The 21565-nt window shown below is 28.2% G+C and overlaps 1 protein-coding gene across 2 annotated transcripts in view; it reads right to left on the bottom strand.

The window, feature by feature from the left end:
• The window catches only part of LOC111036551 (sodium/potassium/calcium exchanger 5-like), a 35746-nt gene extending 22541 nt beyond the window's left edge, over window positions 1-13205 (bottom strand). The window contains exon 1 of one of the 2 annotated variants that reach the window (XM_022318608.1): window positions 12977-13205. In XM_022318608.1, coding sequence (XP_022174300.1) covers window positions 12977-13127 — 151 coding nt within the window. In that variant the 5' untranslated portion in view covers window positions 13128-13205. The remainder of the gene's footprint in view (window positions 1-12976) is intronic. The other variant, XM_022318607.1, reaches the window with a different exon arrangement.
• Between the last annotated feature and the right edge of the window lie 8360 nt (window positions 13206-21565).

The following is a 21565-nucleotide window of genomic DNA, read 5'->3' as shown; positions in this document are numbered from 1 at the left end:
AAATGGTAATGAAACAGAGGAGGGTCACATAATTCGTTGCGGTGGCCATGGCCGGTGGGAAAACCAGCAGAAGTAAGTATCACTATAACTGTAGTGTGCACACTGCACATCGATATTTGAAGATCGCAATTACAGTATTGGATTCAAGAAGTAACGAAAATGAATTACAAAAGTACAGAAGTGCAATGATTGGTAAAAAAATTACATTATCACCGAGGAGTGATGACGATGATAATGAAGTGTAGAATAATAAAATAGGTACAATGTACATACATACAAAATAATATATATAATGAGCTTATTCACTTGAAAAACGCTATGAATAATAGATTTTCAATTACTTATATAATGAAAACAAAATAACAGTTTACCTAGTTTATTGGTACATACTATATATTTTTAAATATAGTTTCAAATAATAACAACGTGCAGTCAATAATAAAATAGATGGAAAACAGCATCAAGTACCGCTTTGCCGTAATAGTTACTGTATAATAGCTGGGTTAAATTAAGATTCAATTCCAAATTATTGCAAATATTGAAAAGCTACGATTGCCGATTGGTGAGAACGGTGTAACTACTGTAACTTTTTGGTAACTATGGTTACCAAATAATTATTTCACTCTATTATATATATATTTTGTATATAAATTGCCTCGGAAATCAATAAATAAATAATAGTTATTATTAATTAAATACTTGTTATTAAAAAAAATGTTTGTATATTTTATCTTTTCCAATTTCAAGATGTAAAGGGGCGAAGCCCTAGGGGGTTAGCGTAGGACACAGGGGTTCTCGGCCCTCTATGTGATTATAGCCCCCTAGTAATTAATATTAAAATTTTAATATATTTTCGTAATTTTTTTTAGTTTTTTTTTTTATTAAAAAGTGCTGGGAATGTCTACTTTTGTTTACCCAATGTACAAACTATATTCAATTTTCTACCTCCCTCGAAGTTGATGATTGCAGAATTTTTCTCACTAGAAAAAATTTCTTTAGATAAATAATAAAATAAAAATATGCATCATTGTAAAACCGATGTTATGTTCATCGCTAGAAACAAAAAAATTGGTTGTATAAAAATTATCTTGGGAAAAATGTAATAAAAAAAATATTAAGATTTAATTGAACTAAATATTTTATGAAAGTGAGATTGTAAGTATCTTATCCATACACATTCTCTTCCATGTATTTCTTTCTCCTCTATCCCCCTCTGTCTGTCTCTCTCGTAGATAAAGCAAACATTTTCAAAAATATGAAAGTTGTAAATATTAAAAGTATTCAATATTATACTTTAGAAAGCATTACCTTTTTCAGTTATGCTCAGTATTCTAAAAATTGATCTAAAGATTTTTATGTAGGTATGTGCAAATTATTTAATCACACATTAGTGATAACCGACAATTCATTTAATAAATATTTAAAATACTATGTTCAAACTACAAACCGTAACCTTGTTCTACCCACAGTTGTATTTCTGTATTTTGAAATAAAATATTGAAAATGATGGATAATAATATGGTACTTACCTATTATTATTAACTCAATTCATAGAGTATTTTGTTTAATTTTTTAAATTCTGAATGGAACAATGAATGTGTAGGTATTCATTTTATAATGGTTTGGTTTATTTTTATTTTGACTATGTACTTATGACTATGTGTTCTGGATAATTAAAAATGTTTTATTTTAAAGATGGTTTCTAGTAGAAATTTGGATCTAGTTTATGGTAAGTTGTTTATTTACGGGGTCAAAAGTGAAAATCCCTTGTGGGTACTTTTCTTAATAATCGGAAAAACTAAAAAAAATATATATTTCCGCATACGACATGCCAAATTTATTTTCTAATTGAATTTTCAGAACTTGGTATAACTTTCAAACTATTTTGCTTTTGATTTATAATGAAGATTAAAATTGTCGACGGTTTTTATGAAATGACTAGTACTTGATCAAAGGGCTTGACCATTTAATACAGGGATCCTCATGAGTTCTTATTACTGAAATCAATTAACAGATTTTAGCTTAATTTGGTAAGAGATTTTCAAAATATTTTTATTAATTTTAAGTTGTTTATTACTAAGTACTGCAAATCTATTCACATCGTTTTACGGTAGCTGGCAGGTAACCCAGTATTGACTTATACGCTATAATAACAGCTAACAATACATTAATATAAGGTACTATACATAATATTATAATATGCGATTTGTCGTAGATACATATTAGTTCAACTCATACTATCAATACAAATATAAATAACTTACGTAGTTATGTATAAATAAATAATAAAATGCCCTCAGAAAGTCGGGAATACAGACTGCAGCAGACACACCGTCTCCAGTCATCACAATCGTTTTCCGTATGCAATGATTTATCAATAAATTCAAATTTATTCATTATGAAACTATAGGTTCAACAACTTAATACGAGGTGACACGCAACACCTAGATACTTTATATCAGATAAATTGTTTTGTTATTTTAACTTGTAGCTTATTATATAATACGTATACCTGGACCAATTAAGATGTAGACAGTTGTAAACGTTATTTTTTTACTATACAAAGTTGCTGATGTTTTCATTGGTTAAGTTATTCCATGAAAACTTTCGATTGTACCTAGGTAATGTTGTATAGTTCGATTGGCAGATCACAGCGATTGCTTTGAATTTGAGAAACAAAATTACTTGAAGTAGGGTAGGTACCTACCTACTATCCAATTTTCAATTATTCTTTCTGTGAATTATTATTGTAATATGATTTTTCCAAGCAAACAAAACATTTGATTATATAAAATTCATAAAATATGCATTCAAGTATTAAACTTAACATAATTGTCATACATTAATGATTATATGTTCGAGTTTAAGGTGCAACTTTTCAAGTATCAAGTATTCAAGTGGAACTGTGCATTTTTACCTTCTAAGTTATAGAAAAACGTTCTTTACAGAAGAATTGAATTAAGTAACAACAAATTCAATTTTGAAACATTTATATTGCATTATTTATTTTTAGGTCATTTTTTGCCTGTTTTGGTCATTATATTTTCCTTTTTATTACACTTAACAGTATCAATATTTTTTCAATTGCTCTCAATTAACATTTTTCTTAACACATATTATGAATTGTTTTTTTATTTACACATGCTCTATCTATATACATCTCAGTTAATAAATATAAAGGTCTATGAGTTTGTATAGGGAAGCTCATTTTTTTTTAACATATTGTTAAATGTAAAGCTACGTAAGTTTTTAAAGTAAGTTTGAATTATGAAACAATAATTTGAATTTTACTTATTTTGGATTTTAAAAACAATGGTCTATTATGTATGTATTGCACATCATACACATTATATATAAATATAATTGTTAAGTAATAAGTATCCTGGTTTTTCTGAATCAATGGAACAAGATAAAGAAAGCTATCAATAGCCTTAACAAAATTGTATACAATAAAAAATATTCATAAATTGATTATTTGAGTACTAGCTATTTATGTTTCGTAAATCATAATATTTTAACTATTTTAATTTGAAGGGTGCCAAATTTTTTGAATTAATTTCAAACTAATTGGCTTATTATTAGTGTAATTTGAGTTTATTCAACACTTATACAATATAATGTTAATAAGCACCTAATACTTTTTTTTTTGATGTTAAACCAATGTATCTACGTCATAAATTATAATATAATATAGGTATATACATAATTTATAATCTTACTGATCAAAACCATCTAAACTCTTTGATAGAGATGTTTTTTACGATCTTAACTAGTATGTTTATTTTACAGTATTGCGTAAAATACATGAATTCAGTGCAATAAGGTTTCATTGATTTTCTTTACAAATGAAAATTTTGTTTTTACACACTTTTACAAACGACTTACAGATGCAAAGTAATGTTTAATACACGTTTTTTTAAATTAAGAGGGTTGTGGAAATATGTATTTCATACGAATAAAGGGGCATTTTAAATTATACTTGGTATTTTAGACTTGAATAGTTTAATCTGGAAAATAGATTTATTAACAGTATTACTGCAAAATTAATTAAAATATGTATTTGAAATAATATTTACGAAATTATCATAAAATGTTTATATTTTTCTTACAAAAATTGATTTACAGCAATTACAATATTATTAACCATACAATTAGTAGTCAATGGTACACAGTAGTACGTATTCAAATAACGCGTAGGCCTAAACATTTCTTTGTATATATCGATGTTGGTAAGAAAAAAATGACATAAAACTATAAAATATTTATTAATATCTGCTTCGAACAAACCCTGATATCGTTTATTATTTTAAAACCTCTTGAATCATTATTACAAACATTGTAATTGTTTAAACTTTTGCGTCACACAAATCACACATGTACTTTTTAAGGGTAATCTAATAAAGTTTTTACATTTTACACTTGTAGACTGTGACTATAGATAAGACTATAGAGTATAAGACGGTTCAGTTAACAATTAATATATTATTATATTGATCTATTTTTTTTTTATTTATTATTTCAATTATAAATTAAGACACACGTCATATACCAATATGGCTATACATTATTAATACTAATCTACTTCCAATTTCGAAAAATGCTTATTTCAAACTCTTATCATTGAAAATAGTGACTATAGAGTTTCGATTTTTTTTTTACTGTTGTAATATGTTCAAAGTTTTTTACTTAGAAATAAAAATGGTATCAACATAAAATGAAAAAAAAAGTTAAACATTTCAACTATTGAAACGTTTATATAGCTCTAGAATAATGTATATCATGCAGTAATGAATAGTATGTGGGAATTAATAATAGTTATCTACCCCTGGGTACCTAAACGGTAGGGCGAAAACCTCAAAAAAGATCCGTTTGATGCATAACAGTTGTGGAATACTAAAAATGTCCAAACATTGCTACCACATAAAATAAGCACTTAATTAAAAAGTAAATGTATCACACCCAGCCTAGTAAAGACTTGAATAGTTGTGAAACGTAGGTTAATTTTACGAAAAAATTAAAGATAACATTTCATAAAGAAAAAATGTATTTATATTCTCATAATATTTGCCAATGTACCATTCACATATTTTTTGTCAATGGAAATATTGTATGGACTTAAACATTCGATGAGTTTAAAATGTTATAATGTAACTTATGTAAATTGGCACTAAGCTTCAAAAAGATTATAAAATCGTCTGCACTAGTGTCTGCTATAAGTAGCCTACAACTAAAACTGTACAATAAAATACACTTATTTGTCTTAGTAAGTATTGTTTTATGTACCTATCGCAGTTTATTGGATGTGGTATCTCAACATCGTGTAAGTTTAACTTTTAATTACAATAACTTATACAAGCCCGTTAAATGTGTAATATTCACCAATAATAGAATACATAGTATTTTAATTTTAATAGCTTACTGATTTATTCTTCACCTTAAGTACAATAATTTCCATAAATTATTTGAACAATGAAGTCTTATTTTTGAACTCAGTTCAATTTCAGATGATTTGTTATATTTTAATGCTTTCTAAAATAATGAACTACTTATATAATAATAAATCAAGTTTTTACTATTTTGAGTAAATGAGTAGTTTATCCACTGAATAAAATGGTTCAAATTGTTCAAATGTTTAAAAAAAAAAATCCAAGCATTTAAAAATATCACACTTTGTAAATTGGGCCAGAAGTATAATATACTCGTTCTTCATAAAAAATGTAAAATTCAATACAAAGTCATCTATTTAGAATACTTCACTTTACTATTTATGTGAAACATACTGTATATAACTCGTGTGACGATTTAAGATATTTGTGAATTTGTAATCTGAAAATATTATTTAAGGTTTTTATTTAATTTAAAATATTAATTCATACGCATATAAATTAAGTGAATTATGGATTTTAATATACTTCCCAATACTATGTATTGACGTAAAAACGTAGGTTGATTTATTTTTTCAACCCATGCCTCACGAGTGTTTTCAAACACACTGTTAAAAAGTTTAACTACATTTTTGTAAACGTCAACATAACGGTGTGGTATACAATATTAAAAATTAATGTTGTGTAAATATAATAACTTAAAACGGTTATTGTTTTCCCCAAACGCACCAATTACATTTATTTCATATTAATGATATACAAATACAAATTACAAATAATAATAAAATATATACCGAATTTTTTTTTATTGATTCAAAGCCCGGTAACTATATGAAAATTATCTGCTTGTAAGTGGGGGAGGTTCCGTTGGTTTGGAATACGTTTATGTGTTACAAGGATTTGTCACTAAAAACCCGGGTGGTCACCCCTTCTGGAACTGGTGACACCTGCCGATGCTTGCAATCACGTTTAGTGACTGAATACAACCACCGCGACACACTAGGATACTAATATTTTTATTAAACTACGGGTGAACTGTTTGATTAATGTATCCGAATACTTAAGGTAGTTTTTATTTTAGTTTTGGTACTTAATCTAAAAAAGTATGTTAAAATGCTATTGCAAATTAAAAATATAAGTATAATATACCTAATATTATTTATTTATTTTTATTTTACAAAATATTAAGCAATAATGACTAGGTACCTAATATTATAATATCCACAAATAAGAAAATAACTATATCTAAAAATTTTATTTTAATAAGTGTGATATTTATATTTGAAAGTTGTTAATTATTGTACTTCGTAACTTACATAAAAATAACATATATATAGAGTGATTCACCAAGCATACTCACCCCCTTATTCTTTTTGAACGATGCAGTTATTTAAAATCTGATTTTCGGAATTTTTAAATATACTTAATTAGATCATATTTTTAAACTATTGAGATTTATTGTACCAGGTACTTAGGGAATTTCCTGCGGAGAAACAAACTTCTATTTTTAGAATGAGAACCCTCTTTTTTATTGTAAATTATTTAGTGGATAATTATTTTGAATATTTGTATGGTAGTTACCTAGGTTCAAATTCGAACGAGTAGTTTTTCAGTTATTAAAATGGTAATAATCCTTAAAAATGTGTACAAAAGTATAATGTATAATATGTAATATTGGATCTAGTATACTTACTATCCTTGTCCATTTTTACAAATTAAGAATGTTGATAGATTAATATTAAACACTAAAACAAATCACCATAGAGTCATAGCCCCCATATTGCTCAAGCCAATTATCACGGACCTAATAATCCTTGGTACACAAAAATAAATAACTTAAAAACTATTCGTTCTAATTTTTATTCTGATACTTCAAAAATGTTCAAAACAATTATCAGTTAATAATTTACAGTAAAAAAGTGGGCTCTCATTTTAAAAATAGAAGTGTGTATATCTACAGACCACAGTACACTCCTTAAGTAATACAAAATATCTCAAGCATTTGAAAATATGGTAAATTGTATAATTAAAAATTATTGAAGTAAAAAGAGGTGAGCATGATTAGTGAATTGACTTGTATAATATAATACATAAATAAATATAAGTACTGTGCAAGAAAGAATACAATAAAAAAAATAATGTTCTTAAAGTAATGCACTTCAAAAACCACAGATAAAAATATCATTTATAGGTATCATACGAATTCAAGAGGATAAGACTTATTAATAAATCTATTAGTAGTAAATTCCTGCATATCAGATTATCACATAATGCATAGGTAGTGAATGTACGGGGAATATATTGCATATTATATGACATTGCACTGTTGTAGACTAAATATGTAAAACAGGATTTTTAACAGACAGACAAACAAACCCTGTATTAATGAACATTTTAAATATTCACGTCAAGTTATCAAAATTAATTAGGTGTAATATACAATGGCTTCGTATTCTATTTCAGTCCAGATATTAGTGAATAGAGATTTAAAATTATATTTTATTATAAGAAAACCTCGAACGATCAAAAATAACTACCTATATACTTTTTATTATGTTCTTGAATTTTAAATAAAAATAATAGTGACAAGTGATTAGATAGTGAATAGCATTAAATACGTTTAAAATCGCAATATTATATAATCTGATTAATAATATTGATTTATATTACAGGAACAAGCGTTCTGTGTCTCGGGATTCATATATTTAAAGTTATACTAGTGAACTTTAATTTTTTGATGATAATTTGACTAGGTATTTGTTTTCTTTGGCTCTTTACGAGATTTGTATTGGAAATACAATGTGTACACTTTACATACCTTACATATATGGGGTAATTCACCAAGCATGCTCACCCTCATTTTTTTCTTTCAATAAATAAATAATTTTAAAATTCTGTTTTGGAAATTTTAATTATACTTAGAGACTATATTTATTTATAAATACTTACTTAGAATTGCTTTCATCATTTAAAGAGAATACTATGGCAAATAGCAGTACAAACTTATTTGAAAATCACCCATTTTTTACTTTAAATTGTTACTTAGATAATTTAAATTATTTTGATGGAGTCTAAATCGAGATTTGAACAAGTAGTTTCTGAGTTATTTAACTTTATGTACTAACTAAGAATAATAGTTCTAAATTATAGTTTCACTTAGAATTTAAAGTATATTCTGTAATATTTAGCCTAGCACTTGACACAAAATGTTATTAAATTAATGTTAATTACCGTAATAACATTTTAAAATTATAATCTTAGCCCCATATATCGTCTAACCCTATTATCATGGAGTATTATCCATAGTACCTACACAAAGTTATATTACTCAAGAACTAACTTTCGAATTTTGATTTAGATCATCATATTTTCAAAAAAAAAAGCAAAACAGTAAAAAGGTTAGGATACTCATCTGAAAGTAAGTTTCTATTGTCATATGATTTTCCTTGATTGGCAAAGGAATTTCAAATATATTTGAAAAGGTTGTATAATATAATATGATACTTAAGCATATTTAAAAATTCCAAAAATCATATTTTGAATAAAATTTATTATTATGGGGGAAAATGAGGGCGACCATGCTTAATGAACCACCGTGTATATCCATCGACCACCACCAGCCACAGCCCACGGTTACATATCAAACTGGTACTGGTATTTTGTTTACAATACCTATACATTATTCGTTTGTACTACATTCGAGTATATTACTCATACAGTCATACCCTGACATTATATTAACTACATAGTACATACCTACTTCCAGATATTAAACCGGAAAGAATTTCCAAGGTTTTTAACCTCAAGAAACATAATACTATTTTAATATATCTGACATAAAATGTTTAATTTAATGGTAATCGTTTTCCATCAACACTAATAATAACAATAATTAAATCACAAATGGTATATTTTAAAAGTATAGCTCTACATACATATTAGATAGGTACCTCTCTATGTAGGCAGTACAGTACTACACAGATAAACGTCAAGTATGTAGGTTTTTTATTTCATATTAAATACTCTTTAATTTTTAAATATAAACCCAATGAAATTCCCGTGAATAAAATTAAATTCTATACATTTTACAATTCAACAGTCAAATATCGAATGTTATGTTCAATTTTTTTTCAGTAACTTTTTTACCTATTAAATTTAGGTATCTATACGTATATTTACTTTAAATTAAATATTAAAACAATATATAGGTACTTTCTAAGAAACCTAAATATGCCATACAAATAATTATCCGTCGGTAATTAATTATTATTTGTACTGATACGTTTTCCTATGAACTTTATTTGACATTATTTTCGTTGAATTTATTAACATAAGTACTCTTAAGAAAGCACTTTTTCATGAATGGAACAAGGGTAATATTTTGGGGGTCTCGAACAAATCTTTAAATTTTTTTACGGTTATAATAATTACAAAAGGTGGCTGGATAATAATTATTAATCATTAACATATATATATTATTTTTTACTTTTAAAATTCATTTCTCGCCATTTAAATATGGGTGAATCGTGAATAGGCGATAAAAGTTAATAAAATATGCAAATTAATGCAATCGTAGATACCAGTATTTGTTGTGCACCGTTTACGAGTATTCGATATGAAAACATCGAGGGACGCTCTACAAGAGGTCTAAAGTGCCAATAGTCAATACAATTAATAATATCGATAAGTTTTTATTATTTTTTTTCAATACTTTGCCCCAGGCCGATTTTAAAGGAAGTCGATTTTCTGACTGGTTTTTATTACGTTCTACTATTAAATATTGTTATATGATAGATTTTATGCTAAATCGATACATATAATATAATATACCTACGCATACATAAAATACGGTTGCAAATCTAAAAATGATAAAAAGGTGGGAAGGGCTATAGGATCTAAATAAAAACTATTCACATACATAGACAATAGCCATATAATAAAAAAAAGTCGGTACCTACACAGAGTTTTAAAAAATGATAATCCATAAACATTTAAATTACTGTAAGTTCTGGTTTAGATTAAAGTATTGTATATTTTTATAAATTAACTCATAAACGAGAAAGGTATTTTTGAATGATTATTTAAGGGATGGAAGCACCGATATCGTGCCATACTGTCATAGCACTTATATTTATAAATAAAATAAAATTGTGCTTAGGGACATACAGTAGTACTATGTATATTACAGACCTACTCATACATGTCAGTTTCACTAAAAATGTTTGAACGCTATAGGTGTTGCATAGAATGATTACATGTAACATGTGTCAAAAAAGAAAGCATTGCTCGTTAAAAATTATTATTATTCATTTTTAATAACTCCACCTATGCATTAGATGGAACAACGGAAGATATTTTTACTTATTAAACCCAAGCTACTAAATTGCTGTTTGGTCAAAAAGTTATTACACAAGTAATCACTAGCCTCTACAATTGTATAGACTATACACAAAATTGTGTAGAAACAATAATATTATAATATTATAATGAACAATTTAACAATGATATTATGATGCATGGCACACTAATTTGTTTTATAACTGTAAAAATTTAATAGCCCCTAGCTCATAATAGGATATTAATATACTTTAAATTGTTTTTTAATTTAAATTAGTTTATCCTAAAATATTCTAAAAATATTTGTAACTGTGGTTAGTGGTAGCTAGTAGGTAGGTACGTATTGTAGTAATGTGTATTACAATATCTGTTGATATCATTGCAATCATACTTATCAATTATCATTTATCACCACTAAACAATTCAAAATAATTAGTCTGTGTAAGTAATAAGTAATAAACATAATAAATAATTAACTATAGTTTTTATGCACTCTGTCATAATTTGTAAGTATTAATTCCGTTCTAAATTTATAATTTATACAAACGTACCTATATCAAATATTATTTCGTTTGTTTTTAATAAATATGTTGTTGTGCTAGTTTACTTAATTGAGTGTTACCTAATTGAAAAAGAATATAATTATTTGAACGATATTAATTTTTAAGTTATAATGACTCATGGCCTAAAATCATATTTTTGTTAAACTTCTGTTCAGAAGCTTTTATATATTCAAGATGATGCGAAAAAGTATCGATTCATAAATAGATATTCTATTATTTGCTGCTGAAAAATTAAAATATCAGAAGCGTACGTATATTCGTATACGTATTTATAATATGGTCCAAATTCAACTATACATATTGATAGGTACACAGATGTAAAATAATATGAATGACTATAAAATATCTATGGAAATAAATGTCTTGTAGGTACATATTATATAATTGCACAATTTGTTGCGCATACAATACCTACGCCATTCGTTTAAGACGAGCGTGCGATAATCAAACGTTCTGTGGAAGCGTGAATATTCAATGCTAATCTGGGAGGCGGAACTAAACCTCCGGAATTATAATTCATTTTTTATAGGCATGAATCGACAAAAAAAAAAACACTCCAGTTTGGTTTTTATTATTTTATCGTATTTCAAATGCACACAAAATAATAATGACTTGGTTTATGATTGATATTAAAACAACGAAGTGCATATTATAAATTAGAATCATAGATTGGTAGTGTTTAAAGATGAATGATGCATGATCAAGGGGTATATTTTTACGGTGATCAAAAACAATAAGCAATAAATTACAGTATTTTCCGAAAAATCGGTTAATATAAATAATTATAACATTTTATACTGCATAAATTATCTCAATGTAGTTAATTATACAAATTTTTACCTGAGGACTGTGCTATAATAAATATTGCAATAAAATGATATTATTTCTAAACACATTGCGTGGGATGGACAAACAAATTAAAAAAGGAACAAAATCTTATATGCTGAAGAATAAAAAGGTGGCCAACTAATTGCGTCCCGCGGTAAAAATTACTTCCGAATTGAAGTCTCGATTTTTTAACGTATATATACGAGTTGTAGCTCATACTTTTTCGGAGAAACATACTAATTAAAAATATAAAATATGAAAATAAACATCATATTATATAAGTACTATAGAAATGCATTTTCCTTCCCATTTTCACAAGCTGCCGTCATTATATGGATTAAAAATTATTAGTTTTTCAGTTTTTATTTAAATTGTTGTCATATTTTTTTTGGAAAAAAAATAATATTGCACTGTTAAGAACTGCTAACCCTGTATACCCTTTTAACTGTTAAAAACCCCCAGCCGCAATTCGGATGATACCTTTTTTGGGACACAACTACTACCTATTATAGTATGCAGCCGGAAAATAATATGCTTACCGAGTGGCGACTGACGATCAAAATCAAATCGTGATACACCAATACCTACTCGTCTACCTACTCGTCGTGTAGTAAAACTTTTCATATTATCTAGGTACCTATGGGTCATAGACCATAATATGGTCGTATTGTGAACACATTATATTATTGTAATATACTTGTAAATTAAAAAAAAAACCTAACGTATGACTACAACTGTATAATAACTGTATAATATTGGAAAAAATAATATGATTTGAGAAATTGGCCGATTACCCGATCGGACCACACATCGAATAAGCACCGACGTTGGTGACAACAGAATTTTTTTTTTTTTTGCACGTACCTCGGACTTCGTCGTGTGCCGTGGAATTGTCGGCGGGCGACGCGACGGCAGTATCGGCAGTGGCTGCGGTGGCGTCGTCGTCGGACGACCACGCTGGATGTGCCGAAAACGCGACGAGAACGAACACGATACCCAACACCGGTTTGAACATAATCGCACGTTGGCACAGACTACCGCGCACGATAGTGGCGGCGCAATAATATCGCGTACCTATCGCCGTCGCGACGTTGTTGTTGTTTCGGCCAGTCTCATTAATAACGACGCCTTCCGCCGCACCGTCGCCGTCGTCGCGTCGGGTCGCGCGCGCCGCCGAATCGCCGTGGCAGACCGGTAGGCGCTGTGTCGTCGCGCCCCGCGGTCCCTCTGGCGTTGAGGGTGCCCCCCCCCCCCCCCCCCCCTCGACAGACCACTGCAGTCCGGGGGTCGTTGGCGCACATACGGGGGTGCTTGGCCGACATCCAAGTCCTTAATTAGCACCCCCAGCTTTATTTGAAATTAAATTAATTTATACCCGGTGTACATAACCATGTACGGAGCGAAGGCGAAGGTCCCAAAAGTCACTTTGGGGTACAACATTCTAGCACTCTGGAGTTTAAGTCTCAATGTGCGCCTATGCCGGAGAGCTGTCGCCAATTATGAGCCATCATCGGAACAACTGCATAACTGCAGTCTGCATTGCATGCAGGGGCGCACGCGTCAGCGGAAACTTTGAGACGGCGTCTCCCCGATAATATTACAACACGGAAAAAACAAAATATTTTCAATCACTTATGTAATCTATGTGTTAGGTGTAAATCCAGATTTGTCAAATATATTTAATAATATTATATTTATGAATGTGTGTATATAGATAATCTCTCAATCGTGGTGTGTGTATACTGTATAGTGTAAACGTAGGTACTTATGAATTAACATACGTAAACGTTCCGAGCTATTTTCGGAATTAACCACAACGACGGACAAAGTGGTCGTAAAACGATTGAGACGGTCGTTCGATAGTCTCTGTTCTAACATTATGGGTGGTATATAAAAGTTCAGGGGGGCGGGGGAATCGCAGCAATTATGACTGGTGTTGGCTTTTGTATGGAGCCGTTGAGACTATATTATTATAGTCTCCTCGTAGATTGTATTCACTCACATCTATACTGATCATATGGCTGAGTATATGTGGTATAAACGATAATTAGCATATTATTATAATATGTATAGCCTATATTGGCTATATTATTATATTATGGGTGGGTATGAGTGGTATAATGTACTATATTGCAGGCGTGTATGTTTATTGTTGATATTGCCGGTCATGACACGTGCAGCCACGTGCGGACTGCAGAGACGCCTGCACAAGATCACAGTTGAAGTGGGAAGGGTGGGAGGGGGGTGATAGTCGCTGATGGGTATTATTATTCTCATTTTCTAGTGACTTTAGTGTACTAAACGGAATGCCCGAGTTGTTTTTTTTTCTGCAGATTCACGACCACAATAACATTAACATGTTATTTATGTTATATATTGCGCCGTCCGCATTCTCGTGCCGTGAACGAGTTTTCTGTGTTCTCGTTCAATTCGCATCACAACATACACAAGTTCACAACAATATTATGCGTTATGCATATGGTAATTTAATGTCATGTTCCATTCAGTGGTAGACGACCTTCCTCGCCACCCACACGAGTTATACTGTTGTCTCTACTGCTCGCACCTGTATCACTGCAGTAATAATAGACGACGCTATATCGCGTACCTACTTGGTACCTATCTAGCACTGGATTTTATTTCGGATTTTTACGGTACGAGACTACTTATTTTTCCGGATATGCGGTCCATGAGGTTACGTCTTAATGGGCCTACCGTACAAATTGTGTCGACGAGATCGTATTGAACGCTATTAACCGTTGTCATTTTAAGTGCTTCTATAAGTTCGAAAGATTGAGAAACATACAGCTAGATGCCAGGGTTACTTACGAAACATATAATATTTATTCAAAAATCAACTCTAGTAATTCTCATCAGTTATCATGGAGGGGGTTGTTTTGAACTTTGTTTTTTTATACAACTCTAGCCCCTGTAATTATTAAATCCTAGTTACGCACATTCACAGAGGTATAGGTACATGATGTATAAAATATAATATATATGTATATAAGTGTATATATATGTATAAAATATAAATAAGCCATGTAGGTTTATTATGTATCATACTTATATTACACTATTACAGTAGTTAATACGAATAAAATAAAGAAAAGTTATTAAGATTATAATAATGTATATAATGTACATAATACAACAATGTTGTAAGTATGAAAATGTCCTGCCTTCAAAAAGTGCCAATACTCAACATTAAAAATGCAAATTATTGGCGAATTTGCAAATTGTTGTTAAAAGAAAAATCAATAAATCAATTTCATAAAAACACACACCACGTTCAATCTTTTTGATCTTATTTGTACGTTCTTCAAAATAATGGTTAACTACGAACACTTGTTGCGTTCCAAACTTAATAGATTGTATCTATGGATCTATGATAGACTTTTGTTTGTATTCAAAATTAAAAAAAAAATAAACGTTAATATTTGCTTTGTAATAATATTCTCATTTATTAGATTTAATAGATGCAGCATTCATATGCGTGTGTTTATATTAATTGCTCGTATAATAATGTTCATGTTTATTATTAAACATTTCTCAAATATAAATGAGATTACATAATTAAGTAAAGAGTAATTGATTTAACTAAGTATTTAACTCATTATCGAGGTAAAAAATGTATAAAACTTTTATATTATTATTGGTAAATTATAAAAAATATCTTAGTTCATTTTTTCATGTTTAACTATAACAGTAAATACAATATACATGGGATATTGGATATAAATATAACTTAAAATTATTATACTTAAAGTCACCATCAATGAGATTATGAATACACATGATGGTAAAGTTATGTATTATATACATACACATGAATTTCGGAAATTTATCGTGGAATGAAAATAAATCAATCTTAAAAGTTAAAATAAGTGATAAGCAACAATATAAGAAGAAAAATAAACGATACTAATGTTAAAAAATAAATTTTCCTTATGAATGAAATATATTTACATGTTTTGTCTTAGGTAGGGAGGGAGAGAATTTAATTGGTTCTATACTTAGGGTCTGCTAGTTTCTTTAGTATTAAATGTATTTATAAAACAAATTACAGATTAAATGATTATTTTATTTATATTTTTAATCGAAACATTAATAAATAAATTTATGAAAGTAGTGGCTGAGGATTAAAGTTATTTTTACAAATTAAACAATTAGGTATGTATAATATATATATAAGGTATATTGAATTAAAAAAATATTGTGTTTCTCGAATTTCCATAAAAATTGTCAACTATAATTTATAATACATAAATACTTATTTATTTTCTTTTAATTATACAAATAATGTGTTTTCTGCACAGTACTACTCACTAGCCTATTATTACTTTATTCTAGTTATTTGTTACGAGCTTTGTAGTACTTACTCTTAAGTTGAATTACCATATACATATTAATGGTATTTCCTATTAATTATATTATTATAAATAATAACATCGCAGTATAATACACTATTTAAAATAACAGTTTGAAGCTAATTAAAAATGGTTAGCTAAAGAAAAATATTATTAAGACGTATTAAATGACCATTAACGTAAATGATATACATATAGGAGGTTGGCCATGTTAATGGTGGCCAAATTTTATCACCCAAAACCAAGTATCTGACGCTCAAATAAATTATCTAGCCAATATCCTCTCTCAGCTTACATCTAGAAATCGATCATAGTTTTTTAACTAAATAAACTTTTTTAACTTAATAAACATTTTATATATTATATTCAATATCATAATATTAATTTAATTACATGTATATTATGCAATTACATTGTTTAAAATATGATGTAAGGTGTCAGGTATATATTATAATATTATTTGCTCTGATTACTATGCATAATCAAGGTTAGAAAAAACACTAAAATACATTGATGTAATAATCATACTACAGAAAGTATGTTGTCCTGAAATTACCAAAATCTTTTCTTTTTATTTTAAACATGTTTAATTTTAATTGTACTACCATACTACTCTAATTTGTCTACACGACTACACATACAATTATAGTTTATTTTATGTGGATATGTACGTAGGTGTAAGGTTTTATATTTGTGTAAATAACAATCTTTGGACATGGTTAGTAAGATTATTTATAGTAGTAACTTGTTTTCAATTCTTATAGCATAAATATTATAGTATTTTCGTATTTGCATACAGTTAATAATGAAAATTATATCTATAAACAATTTTATTCCTGAAAAAAATTGCAAAATAAATACATTTTGCATTTGGCATGATAGGTAATGGATTTTTACGGAAATATTAAAAACATAATATTATGTTATATGTAAGTTAACTATTAACTTTATATTTTTATGTCGAAAAATAAAATAAATTTGTTTTAGTTTATACTTTATAGTGGTTAAAATATAATCTATTTTTGTGCACATTAACCATTCTTTATTAAGTCTTAAGTTTAAGATTACTTATTAAACTATGAAAAAAAGAATTACCTAATATGGGTTTTATTTTATGACTTTAAAAAGCTTAATGCATTGATGCTTACTTAAATATTTTAAGAGGTAGCTATTTTTTTGTACATATTTATTTGTGTAGTTAATCTTTATACGACTCGCACAAATACACAGTATGAAAAACGGCACACAAATCTTTAGAGCTCAAGCCATATATCTAGGTATTTTCAAGAACTTTTCTCGCGACATAGTAAAATGTGTTCGACAATCATTTCAAAATTCAGGAAAAGATTAACGATTTTCTCATATGTTTTCATTAGTCAACAGTCGTGACATTACCTATTAATTATGTTTCACAAGATCCAACGAAGACTGCCGTTTTATAGAAAAACATTGCTTAAAAAAACCGTTTTATTTTTAACTATTAATATATGGCAACAGACAATGATCAGAATATTAATGTCTCCGAACAATGCGATTTTACGTACGTTTCTAGGATACCTAATCGGTATTCGTAATCCTCAAAATAATGTAATAGACAGATGACGAAAACCTTTATTTTTAATAAGATAGTAATATCGTCACTATAATAATTATCCCAATCTCCTGACAAACTAAGTGAACTTATGTTTTGGGATGTAAACGGATGTTTTACATTTGAAGATACCTACTTCATATGTTATTTTATAATTTTTTTATTCTCTTTTGAAACCGATTAAATTTGAAGACGTGAAGTGATTACATACACATTTAAAGCAACTAATCGGCACTAGACGCTATATTAGGTGATTAGAAGGATGTCACAGTAGAATTTTTTTTATTAAATAGATTTCAAATTAAATATAAAAATAATTTAAACTTAAAAGGTATTAAAAAACATTTTTAGGTGTTTTCAAGCTTATTGGCAATAACTGTACACATGTTTTGGCACTATCGTCGACTTGCAATGCAAAACCTCCTCAAGTAGGTGACAGGGTCAATAAAAACGTAAATATGTTCAAATTAAAATTATTACAAACAATGCGAGTGGTATTCATTATGATGAGATTAGGTACGTAATACGCGGCCAGGTTACTCATGTTATAGTATTGCTACAATCGGGATGTTTAATCTTATCTTCTACCAAATCTTCTACTTCCCGATTTCTTGTTTTTACCAATCTATTGAGCTTTTGACTCACAAAACTACACATTTGGGGAAAAAAATTCAAAAATATTCTAACTATTTTTTTATTATAAGTTTTGACGGAATCAATTTTTTCGTTCAAGATTTTGACGTTGAAAGTTTTGACGGTAACAATTTTTGTGTTCAATATTTTGACGTTCAAGTTTTTGAATATTCAAGATATTAACATGATTATATATTCAAGATTTTATTGTTCAAGATTTTGACATTCAATTATTTGACATTCAATGTTCTGAAGGCCTCCGACAGAAGAGCGTTATCCGCTATTTAATTTAAAAATGTATAGGTAGAGGTGAAGTATTTATCAATACAAAAAATGTTATTAATAATATTTTATATTATATTTAAATAACCTTGATAACAATAAAAAACAATCATTAAAAAAATAAGTTTTTAAAATTAATTAACTGAAAATAAATTTTAAAACATATCTTAAATGTAAATATTCAATATTATATATAGGAACAATTACCGTTGAGGTACGAAATCCGTTATTTTTTAATGCTTAAAACCTATCTTATTTAATGTATTTACATTAAAATTAAATTAACTCTGTATCTATAAACATTTTATAGAATAACCAGACTATAACCTAACTATTCTTCACATTCCTCACAATCGAGAATATTTAATCATCACACATATAATTAACTAGTTGAAAATTAGATTTACAATTATTTATTGATAGAAAAAAATATTGATTATAATCAATAATAATACTACATTTTATACTTGAAATATTTTGTACATACCTACAACCTACATGTAGAACAAAATGGGAAATCTGGAGATAAAAGTGTTGAAATGTCAGTATGAATAGGAGGTATATGCAATTATTATAAACAATATAAATTATAAAAAAATATTTACAGCAAATTCTACATTTTGTATATTATAAAAATTAAGATTGTTAAGTTTAAATTTGAAACGTGGAATATGTAGAATACCTATTGACTCAGGGGCGGACTGGCCTGGTGGCACATCAGATTTACATTGACTAGGAGAGAACGCGCAGTGAAGAATTTCAGAACTTTATTTTTAATAGTTGATTCACTACTGAACTTTCAAAAAAATCAAAATACATTTTATTGGTGATTTTTTGATGTTTTAAGCTTTAAACCTTTGTAGTGAATTAACCGTTGAAGATAAAGTTCTGAAAATCTTCACTGCACTTTTCCTAGTCAATATGAATCCAACAAGACCCCAAACAACAAAATCTGTTCTCCAGTTTCGAAAGTTGAGGAATACCTCATTTTTTAAAAATTTTATATATGCTCGATAATCTTTTTTAATGAGCTATTGCCTATCAGCTAACTTTCTAGCTATTATAGTTTAGGTCTTTAGGAGAAAAGTAAAAAAATAGAAGTTTTAGGACTGTTCAAGTCAATGTTTTTTTCAAGCAAGGGTTCATCAGAAGATCTCAACTTATGTGACAAATTAGTGTTTTTATAATTTTATGTAATGCTCAAAATTAGGGTCATAATTCTTTTTTTTTCTTTTATTGATTAAGCATCTGCATCACACACAGGTTATTAGCTTTATAAGTGTTACATTTTAACATTTTAATATTGAAGGTTATATGCTACTCTACAATTTAATTTTTTTTTAAATTATATTTTGAAAGTTTGAAAATGAACCAATTGCTTTGTACAGGTTGTCTGGTATGTTGAAATCTTTTCTGGCTTCATTGAAGTTAGGGCAGTGGCCAGTGGGTGATGATATGTTTGATGGAGTAGTTTCTATTACATGTTGGGCATAGGGGTGAATCTATTTTTGCCATAAAATGTCCGTGTGTGAGTTTCGTGTGAATAAGGTCATAACTCATAATTCTATCACCTAGGAAACCGGCGAAACCGCCATTATTTTATTTTTCTCGAATACAAAAAACGCCAAAATTACGATTTCTCTAAGATTATAAGAATCTATTTTTTTTAATTTGGGTTTTCTAGCCGAGGGCACCCTGAAGTCAAGCTCTGCGCAACATCAGTGGCGTGGTGAAAGTATTATATTTTGGAGCAATTTTTCCTTGAAAATTCGAAGGGTGGGTTGGTACTAGATTTAGTGTAATATTGTAAGACAAGATTACATTATCATCAGAATACCTACCATATATTTGATAAGATAACTGAATAATAATCGTTGAACGATTATTCAAATAAAAGCTATTTACCGCAAGCCTTGGGCTAACGTCCCGTGTACGGTTCGTTATAAATTATAATACACTATGACAATTAACAGCCATAGTTCTTTTAAACTCTGAGCGCAAAATGCGATAATTCAGATTCTGATTTTTTGAATTATTAAGTACACTTAAGGATCCACTGAGAACACCCTTTAAAACATTTTTCTACTGAATTTGAAGGTTTCCTAATGATGCTGTGACTACATTTTAAAATTGACCAACGGTAAATCTTAAATATCACGAGTAAACTTTAATAGATGGATAATTTTTTATTTAATTAACACAACCTTTGTATAGTTATTTGCTTTTTGATTTCGTATCGTTTGTTCCTAACCTTATTATCCCCTAAATTGTAAAATATGTTAAGCAATAAAAATTAAACTTTGTTGAAAGACGTTTTGTTAAATTGTCATGTAGGTACGAGGTACTTAAATATTGCATAATATTATTATTTGCAACACATAAATGTTCCAAATAATTTGTTAAATAAATATTGTTTGTTCGTACACGTTGATTGTTATCTAATTGAATTATCACACTTATTAAATTGTACCATTGAATAAAATGATTATATTTTATCATATATATTTAATATTATATTATTTGTTATACCACCGACGCATGAGATAGGTAATTAAATTTTAAGATCGACTGAGGAAG

The sequence above is a fragment of the Myzus persicae genome, unplaced genomic scaffold (assembly GCF_001856785.1).
Source record: "Myzus persicae strain clone G006 unplaced genomic scaffold, MPER_G0061.0, whole genome shotgun sequence".
Taxonomy (NCBI): domain Eukaryota; kingdom Metazoa; phylum Arthropoda; class Insecta; order Hemiptera; family Aphididae; genus Myzus; species Myzus persicae.
This window is presented reverse-complemented; position numbering and strand designations above follow the sequence as displayed.